This window comes from Blennius ocellaris, assembly GCF_963422515.1.
Source record: "Blennius ocellaris genome assembly, contig: SCAFFOLD_129, whole genome shotgun sequence".
NCBI classification, from domain to species: domain Eukaryota; kingdom Metazoa; phylum Chordata; class Actinopteri; order Blenniiformes; family Blenniidae; genus Blennius; species Blennius ocellaris.
Genome location: NW_027662134.1, coordinates 92,501 through 102,471, shown reverse-complemented (window position 1 = coordinate 102,471; position 9,971 = coordinate 92,501). Strand labels below are relative to the sequence as shown.

The 9,971-nt window shown below is 55.1% G+C and overlaps 1 protein-coding gene across 1 annotated transcript in view; it reads right to left on the bottom strand.

The window, feature by feature from the left end:
- Window positions 1–4: 4 nt before the first annotated feature.
- rnf123 (ring finger protein 123) overlaps window positions 5–9,971 on the bottom strand; it is a gene marked incomplete at its 3' end in the record, with an annotated part of 18,441 nt that continues 8,474 nt past the window's right edge. The window contains 15 exon segments of the mRNA XM_080521687.1: window positions 5–127; window positions 265–362; window positions 595–696; window positions 2,073–2,193; window positions 2,589–2,660; window positions 4,460–4,521; window positions 4,812–4,911; window positions 5,532–5,649; window positions 6,683–6,756; window positions 7,258–7,350; window positions 7,558–7,683; window positions 9,033–9,137; window positions 9,227–9,328; window positions 9,406–9,541; window positions 9,630–9,697. Of these exon segments, the coding sequence (XP_080377813.1) occupies window positions 5–127; window positions 265–362; window positions 595–696; window positions 2,073–2,193; window positions 2,589–2,660; window positions 4,460–4,521; window positions 4,812–4,911; window positions 5,532–5,649; window positions 6,683–6,756; window positions 7,258–7,350; window positions 7,558–7,683; window positions 9,033–9,137; window positions 9,227–9,328; window positions 9,406–9,541; window positions 9,630–9,697 (1,500 nt within the window).

The following is a 9,971-nucleotide window of genomic DNA, read 5'->3' as shown; positions in this document are numbered from 1 at the left end:
GTCGTCTGGGGGTCATCAGGCTCACGGCCGCGGTGCTCAGGAAGCGATTGGCTCGACCCAGAGTGGGAGAACTGAGCCAGCTGGGCCGCGCCAGAGCTCCACCCATCGCTGCTGCACCAAACGGACGCTGAGAAAACACCACCCAGGGTGAGCATGTAGCATGTAGCATGGTCCCTGCAGGCCTGGAGGTTAGCATGTAGCATGTAGCATGGTCCCTGCAGGCCTGGAGGTTAGCATGTAGCATGTAGCGTGTGGGCGTGTCACCGGAGCTCCACCCTCCTCGTCCTCGTCCAGGTCGTCCATGGAAACCGTCTGAATCTCTGCAGGGTCGATGACGATGTTCGCTTTAGAGGCCAGGTCCTCTGGGGGGACAGAGACTGTCAGGGAGGGAGGGAGGGAGGGACACATACACACACACACACTCACACTCACACACACACCCACACCCACACCCACACCCACACCCACACCCACACCCACACCCACACCCACACCCACACTCACACTCACACTCACACTCACACTCACACTCACACTCACACTCACACCCACACACACACACACACACACACACACACACACACACACACACACCTTTGAGGGTCTTCTTCAGGTGGGACAAAAGTCCTCCAAGTCTCTGCAGGTCAAAATAGTCCACCTTCCCATTGTAGAACAGCTGTGGAGGAACGTAGGCATCTGGAGGAGGAGGACGGAGGGAGGACACAGGGAGGAGGAGGGAGGAGGAGGGAGGAGGGAGGACACAGGGAGGAGGAGGGAGGAGGGAGGAGGAGGGAGGAGGAGGGAGGAGGGAGGACACAGGGAGGAGGAGGGAGGAGGGAGGAGGAGGGAGGAGGGAGGACACAGGGAGGAGGAGGGAGGAGGGAGGAGGAGGACACAGGGAGGAGGAGGACACAGGGAGGAGGGAAGGGTAGGAGGAGGAGGGAGGACAGAGGGAGGAGGAGGACGGAGGGAGGACACAGGGAGGACACAGGGAGGAGGGAGGAGGAGGGAGGACAGAGGGAGGAGGAGGACGGAGGGAGGACACAGGGAGGAGGAGGACACAGGGAGGAGGGAGGAGGAGGGAGGAGGGAGGAGGAGGACGGAGGGAGGACACAGGGAGGAGGAGGACACAGGGAGGAGGGAGGAGGAGGGAGGACATTCATCACCATAGCGACCATCAGAATTAATGCATTCATTCACTTTAACACGTTTGATTTTACCACCAGAGCCAGTCAGACCCCCCAGACCCCCCAGACCCCCCGGAACCAGTCAGACCTCCCCAGACCCAGTAGGAAGCAGTCAGACCCCCCAGACCCCCCAGACCCCCCGGAACCAGTCAGACCTCCCCAGACCCAGTAGGAAGCAGTCAGACCCACCAGACCCCCCAGACCCCCCGGAACCAGTCAGACCTCCCCAGACCCAGTAGGAAGCAGTCAGACCCACCAGACCCCCCAGACCCCCCGGAACCAGTCAGACCTCCCCAGACCCAGTAGGAAGCAGTCAGACCCACCAGACCCCCCAGACCCCCCGGAACCAGTCAGACCTCCCCAGACCCAGTAGGAAGCAGTCAGACCCACCAGACCCCCCAGACCCCCCGGAACCAGTCAGACCTCCCCAGACCCAGTAGGAAGCAGTCAGACCCACCCAGACCCCCCAGACCCCCCGGAACCAGTCATCAGACCCCCCCAGACCCAGTAGGAAGCAGTCAGACCCCCCAGAGCCCCCGGAACCAGTCAGACCCCCCCAGATCCACCAGACCCCCCGGAAGCAGTCAGATCCCCCAGACCCAGTAGGAAGCAGTCAGACCCCCCAGACCCCCCGGAACCAGTCAGACCCCCCCAGACCCAGTAGGAAGCAGTCAGACCCCCCAGACCCCCCGGAACCAGTCAGACCCCCCCAGACCCAGTAGGAAGCAGTCAGACCCCCCAGACCCCCCAGACCCCCCGGAACCAGTCAGACCCCCCCAGACCCAGTAGGAAGCAGTCAGACCCCCCAGACCCCCCGGAACCAGTCAGACCCCCCCAGACCCAGTAGGAAGCAGTCAGACCCCCCAGACCCCCCAGACCCGGTACCTTCACTGCCGAGGCTCCCAGGACTCTTCCTCTGAGCTTCATCCCAGCAGGTCCTGACGGCCGAGATGAGGCGGTGCAGGAAACACACCATGTACTCTGGGGGGCACAGGGCGGTGGGGTGCTGGGGGGGGGGGGGGCAGGGGGGGGTTACTCTGGGAGCTACCCTGGGAGGTACCCCAGGAGGTTCTAACCCCAGGAGGTTCTAACCCCCCCAGGAGGTTCTCACCCCAGGAGGTTCTAACCCCAGGAGGTTCTCACCCCAGGAGGTTCTTACCCCGGGAGGTTCTCACCCCAGGAGGTTCTAACCCCAGGAGGTTCTCACCCCAGGAGGTTCTCACCCCAGGAGGTTCTTACCCCAGGAGGTTCTTACCCCGGGAGGTTCTAACCCCAGGAGGTTCTAACCCCAGGAGGTTCTTACCCCAGGAGGTTCTCACCCCAGGAGGTTCTAACCCCCCAGGAGGTTCTTACCCCAGGAGGTTCTCACCCCAGGAGGTTCTCACCCCAGGAGGTTCTTACCCCTCGGTTGCTGGCGTTTTCCTGCAGAAACTTTCTGAACTTGTTCAGGAAAATGTAGCGAGACGCTTCACCCTGAAACATAGAACATGAGGAGAACGAGAGGACATGAGGAGAACGAGAGGACATGAGAGAAGAACGAGAGGAGAACATGAGGAGAACGAGAGGAGAACATGAGGAGAACGAGAGGAGAACATGAGAGGAGAACATGAGAGGAGAACATGAGAGGAGAACATGAGGAGAACATGAGAGGAGAACGAGAGGAGAATATGAGAGGAGAACGAGAGGACAACATGAGGAGAACATGAGAGGAGAACGAGAGGAGAACATGAGAGGAGAACATGAGGAGAACATGAGAGGACAACATGAGGAGAACATGAGAGGAGAACGAGAGGAGAACATGAGAGAACATGAGAGGAGAACGAGAGGAGAACATGAGAGGAGAACATGAGAGGAGAACGAGAGGAGAACATGAGAGGAGAACATGAGGAGAACATGAGAGGAGAACATGAGGAGAACATGAGAGGAGAACATGAGGAGAACATGAGAGGAGAACATGAGAGGAGAACATGAGAGGAGAACATGAGAGGAGAACATGAGGAGAATGAGAGGAGAACGAGAGGAGAACATGAGGAGAACATGAGAGGAGAACATGAGAGGAGAACATGAGAGGAGAACATGAGGAGAACATGAGAGGAGAACGAGAGGAGAACATGAGGAGAACATGAGAGGAGAACGAGAGGAGAACATGAGAGGAGAACATGAGGAGAACATGAGAGGAGAACATGAGGAGAACATGAGAGGAGAACGAGAGGAGAACATGAGAGAACATGAGAGGAGAACGAGAGGAGAACATGAGAGGAGAACGAGAGGAGAACATGAGAGGAGAACATGAGGAGAACATGAGAGGAGAACATGAGAGGAGAACATGAGAGGAGAACATGAGAGGAGAACATGAGAGGAGAACATGAGGAGAACGAGAGGAGAAAGAGAGGAGAACATGAGGAGAACATGAGAGGAGAACATGAGAGGAGAACATGAGAGGAGAACATGAGAGGAGAACATGAGGAGAACATATGAGGAGAACATGAGAGGAGAACATGAGAGGAGAACATGAGATGAGAACATGAGGAGAACATGAGAGGAGAACATGAGAGGAGAACATGAGGAGAACGAGAGGAGAACGAGAGAACATGAGAGTAGAACATGAGGAGAACATGAGAGGAGAACGAGAGGAGAACATGAGAGGAGAACATGAGAGGAGAACGAGAGGAGAACATGAGAGGAGAACATGAGAGGAGAACGAGAGGAGAACATGAGAGGAGAACATGAGAGGAGAACGAGAGGAGAACATGAGAGTAGAACATGAGAGGAGAACATGAGAGGAGAACGAGAGGAGAACATGAGAGGAGAACATGAGGAGAACATGAGAGGAGAACATGAGAGGAGAACATGAGAGGAGAACATGAGAGGAGAACATGAGAGGAGAACATGAGAGGAGAACATGAGGAGAACATGAGAGGAGAACATGAGGAGAACATGAGAGGAGAACATGAGAGGAGAACATGAGGAGAAACATGAGAGAGAACATGAGAGGAGAAACATGAGAGGAGAACATGAGAGGAGAACATGAGGAGAAACATGAGAGGAGAACATGAGGAGAACATGAGAGGAGAACATGAGAGGAGAACATGAGGAGAACATGAGGAGAACATGAGAGAGAACATGAGGAGAACATGAGAGGAGAACATGAGAGGAGAACATGAGGAGAACATGAGGAGAACATGAGAGGAGAACATGAGGAGAACATGAGGAGAACATGAGAGGAGAACATGAGGAGAACATGAGGAGAACGAGAGAAAAGCCCAACCTACCGTTGATTTGTCCTTATTGTTCAGCAGAAGCTTGAGGATCTGAACCTGCAGTTCCTCCACCACTGGAGGAGGAGGAGGAGGTGGAGGAGGAGGAGGAGGTGGAGGACAAAGAGGAGGATGAGAGGACACATCACAGCCAGAGGACACATCAGAGGACACATCAGTCAGAGGACACATCAGAGGACACATCAGTCAGAGGACACATCAGAGGACCATATCAGGACACATCAGAGGACACATCAGTCAGAGGACACATCAGAGGACACATCAGAGGACACATCAGTCAGAGGACACATCAGAGGACACATCAGTCAGAGGACACATCAGAGGACATCCAGGGTGTCCAGCAGACCTTCGATCCTCTTCTTCAGCCTCTGGCAGCCTCTCTCATACGCTCGTCTTCTCACTCGCTCCTCTGCGCTCTCGTCCTTCGGCTCTCGCTCGTCTTTTCCCTGGAGACAACATCACACTTCTTCACCTCCTCACACCTGCAGCAGGAGCAGCTCCGCTGTAGCAGGAGCAGCTCCCCTGCAGCAGGAGCAGCAGCTCCCCTGCAGCAGGAGCAGCTCCACTGCAGCAGGAGCAGCTCCCCTGCAGCAGGAGCAGCAGCTCCCCTGCAGCAGGAGCAGCTCCGCTGTAGCAGGAGCAGCTCCCCTGCAGCAGGAGCAGCTCCACTGCAGCAGGAGCAGCAGCTCCCCTGTAGCAGGAGCAGCAGCTCCCCTGCAGCAGGAGCAGCAGCTCCCCTGCAGCAGGAGCAGCTCCACTGCAGCAGGAGCAGCTCCCCTGCAGCAGGAGCAGCTCCGCTGTAGCAGGAGCAGCTCCCCTGCAGCAGGAGCAGCTCCACTGCAGCAGGAGCAGCTCCACTGCAGCAGGAGCAGCAGCTCCCCTGTAGCAGGAGCAGCTCCCCTGCAGCAGGAGCAGCTCCACTGCAGCAGGAGCAGCAGCTCCCCTGCAGCAGGAGCAGCTCCCCTGCAGCAGGAGCAGCAGCTCCACTGCAGCAGGAGCAGCTCCACTGCAGCAGGAGCAGCAGCTCCACTGCAGCAGGAGCAGCTCCACTGCAGCAGCCCCTCACCTCCTTGTCGAAGTGTGTGGGCCACCAGGTGGTGGGGATGAGCTCCTCCAGTCCCGCCTCCTTCACCCTCAGAGGAGTCTTGATGTAGAAGAAGACCACGGAACGCAGAACGTCGAATGTGGGGAACGTTAAGGAGATGACTGATCAATACTGGGTCACTGATCAACCTGATCACTGATCAATACTGGATCACTGATCAATGCTGGGTCACTGATCAATACTGGGTCAGATCTTCCTCTTCAGACCTTGAAAGTTGCAGTTATTAAAAACTGATCAGGTTCCAGATCAATATCAACCCTTTTCTATATTTTGAAAATCCTACAGGAATTTAGTCTGGTTCTGCAGGTTCCTCCTCCTCCTCCTGACTGGTTCTGCAGGTTCCTCCTCCTCCTCCTGACTCTGGTTCTGCAGGTTCCTCCTCCTCCTGACTGGTTCTACAGGTTCCTCCTCCTCCTGACTGGTTCTACAGGTTCCTCCTCCTCCTCCTGACTGGTTCTGCAGGTTCCTCCTCCTCCTGACTGGTTCTGCAGGTTCCTCCTCCTCCTCCTGACTCTGGTTCTGCAGGTTCCTCCTCCTCCTGACTGGTTCTACAGGTTCCTCCTCCTCCTGACTGGTTCTACAGGTTCCTCCTCCTCCTCCTGACTGGTTCTGCAGGTTCCTCCTCCTCCTGACTGGTTCTGCAGGTTCCTCCTCCTCCTGACTGGTTCTGCAGGTTCCTCCTCCTCCTGACTGGTTCTACAGGTTCCTCCTCCTCCTGACTGGTTCTACAGGTTCCTCCTCCTCCTGACTGGTTCTACAGGTTCCTCCTCCTCCTGACTGGTTCTGCAGGTTCCTCCTCCTCCTGACTGGTTCTACAGGTTCCTCCTCCTCCTCCTGACTGGTTCTGCAGGTTCCTCCTCCTCCTGACTGGTTCTGCAGGTTCCTCCTCCTCCTGACTGGTTCTGCAGGTTCCTCCTCCTCCTGACTGGTTCTACAGGTTCCTCCTCCTCCTGACTGGTTCTACAGGTTCCTCCTCCTCCTGACTGGTTCTACAGGTTCCTCCTCCTCCTCCTGACTCTGGTTCTGCAGGTTCCTCCTCCTCCTGACTGGTTCTACAGGTTCCTCCTCCTCCTGACTGGTTCTACAGGTTCTTAACGTCAGTAGAAGGATATAAGACGCTACTAAGCAAGAACTTCCTGCACTTCTCATGACGGAGGACGGCCGTGGTGAGACGCAGGTAGTGGATCTGAACACACACACACACACACACACACACACACACACACACACACACACACACACACACACACACACACACACACACACACACACACACACCATAGCACACTTCAGATAACTTGTGTTATCAGGAACGACAGTCACGAAGTGCAAGTCTCACTCCCTCAGGTCACCCTCTCACTCCCTCAGGTCACCCTCTCACTCCCTCAGGTCACCCTCTCACTCCCTCAGGTCACTCTGTCACTCCCTCAGAGTGACAGAGTGAAGGTCAGTCACTTATTCTTTGAAGGTGTAAAGCAAAAACATTCACTTCCTGTGGTTCAGGAGGGTCAGAGGTCAGAGATTCAGAGGGTCAGAGATTCAGAGGGTCAGAGATTCAGAGGGTCAGAGGTCAGAGGGTCAGAGGTCAGAGATTCAGAGGGTCAGAGATTCAGAGGGTCAGAGGTCAGAAGGTCAGAGGGTCAGAGATTCAGAGGGTCAGAGGTCAGAAGGTCAGAGGGGGGCCTACCTGGAAACCCAGGTCTGGGATGATGGGTGAGAATCGATAAGCTCTGAGCAGCGACATCATCAACTGTTTGAGACACTCGTTCACCTCATAGTCCTGGAGGGGGGGGGGGGGGAGGAGGAGGGGAGGAGGGAGAAGGAGCAGGAGGGGGGAGGGTGAGGGGGGGAGGGAGAAGGAGGGGGGGAAGGAAGGATGAATAGTCAATATTGGAGTTCATATGTTTCCAAGACAGTTAAAAGGTGTGAGTGTGAGTGTGAGTGTGAGTGTGTGTGTGTGTGTATGTGTGTGTGTGTGTGTGTGTACCTCCATCAGCAGCCAGAACAGGTCCAGAAGCTGCTGAATCAGCGGATGTTCCTCCACAGAGCCTCCACCCTCCAGGATCCCCAACAGGAAGCTCATCAGCACGTCCTCCACCAGGTACACCTTACACTGCAACCAGCACACCTCAGCAACCAGCAACAGCAACCAGCAACATACAACCAGCAACAGCAACCAGCAACACACAACCAGCAACATACAACCAGCAACTAGCAACACACAACCAGCAACAGCAACCAGCAACATACAACCAGCAACCAGCAACAGCAACCAGCAACACACAACCAGAAACATACAACCAGCAACTAGCAACACACAACCAGCAACAGCAACCAGCAACATACAACCAGCAACAGCAACCAGCAACACACAACCAGCAACAGCAACCAGCAACACACGACCAGCAACAGCAACCAGCAACACACAACCAGCAACAGCAACCAGCAACACACAACCAGCAACAGCAACCAGCAACATACAACCAGCAACAGCAACCAGCAACACACAACCAGCAACAGCAACCAGCAACACACAACCAGCAACAGCAACCAGCAACATACAACCAGCAACAGCAACCAGCAACACACAACCAGCAACACACAACCAGCAACATACAACCAGCAACATACAACCAGCAACACACAACCAGCAACACACAACCAGCAACAGCAACCAGCAACATACAACCAGCAACAGCAACCAGCAACATTCAACCAGCAACACACAACCAGCAACACACAACCAGCAACAGCAACCAGCAACACACAACCAGCAACAGCAACCAGCAACACACAACCAGCAACAGCAACCAGCAACACACAACCAGCAACACACAACCAGCAACAGCAACCAGCAACACACAACCAGCAACAGCAACCAGCAACACACAACCAGCAACAGCAACCAGCAACACACAACGAGCAACACACAACCAGCAACAGCAACCAGCAACACACAACCAGCAACAGCAACCAGCAACACACAACCAGCAACACACAACCAGCAACAGCAACCAGCAACATACAACCAGCAACAGCAACCAGCAACAGCAACCAGCAACACACAACCAGCAACAGCAACCAGCAACACACAACCAGCAACAGCAACCAGCAACACACAACCAGCAACACACAACGAGCAACACACAACCAGCAACCAGCAACACACAACCAGCAACACACAACCAGCAACACACAACCAGCAACACACAACCAGCAACAGCAACCAGCAACACACAACCAGCAACAGCAACCAGCAACACACAACCAGCAACAGCAACCAGCAACACACAACCAGCAACAGCAACACACAACCAGCAACAGCAACCAGCAACACACAACCAGCAACACACAACCAGCAACAGCAACCAGCAACACACAACCAGCAACACACAACCAGCAACATACAACCAGCAACATACAACCAGCAACACACAACCAGCAACACACACACAGTTGTACCATGAGAGGAGCGAAGTAGTTGAAGATGTGAGCCAGAGTGATGAGAACCGTCGGGTCGCCATGGAGACGCCAGAGTGACGGGTCCCTGTCTGACAGACGCTCCTCCTACACACACAGTATAAAGGTGGTGATGGGGGTGGTGGTGGTGGTGGTGGTGGGGGTGATGAAGATGATGATGAAGATGAAGAGGGAACCTGAACATCGATGGAGGTGGACAGGACGTTCTTGATGTATCCCAGCAGCCTTTGCGCCTTCAGCAGGTCGGAGGTGGGGGGGTTCTGCAGCGGCAGGTATCCTTCTGCAGGGTATGTGGGTGGAGCTAAGGTGGAGCTGAGGTGGAGCGCAGTACAACACACACACACACACACACACAGGCAGGATATCTCAGAGGTCTGCTCCCGAAGTTGAAGGCCACAGACTCCTTGAAGGACAGGCTGATGGCGGGGAAGTAGGCCACGCCTGGACCCGTCTTGATGTCTGTGAACGCCGTCCCCAGAGACTGCCCGTTGCTATGGAGACAGACAGGGATGCTCAGAGGTCAGGGGTCAGAGGTCAGAGTGGATGTGATGAACTCCTGACCTGAACATAAAGACTTACAGGCAGAAGGTGATGGTTCCTTCATCCAGGTCAATCAGACAGCTCACGATGTCTCCTGCTGCCCACGACTGCACACAGGCACCACGTTACAGGTACAGGTACAGGTACAGGTACAGGTACAGGTACAGGTACAGGTACAGGTACAGCTACAAGTACAGGTACAAGTGCAGGTACAGGTACAGGTACAAGTACAGGTACAGGTACAGGTACAGGTACAGCTACAAGTACAGGTACAAGTACAAGTGCAGGTACAGGTACAGGTACAGGTACAGGTACAAGTGCAGGTACAGGTACAGGTACAAGTACAAGTGCAGGTACAGGTACAGGTACAGGTACAGCTAC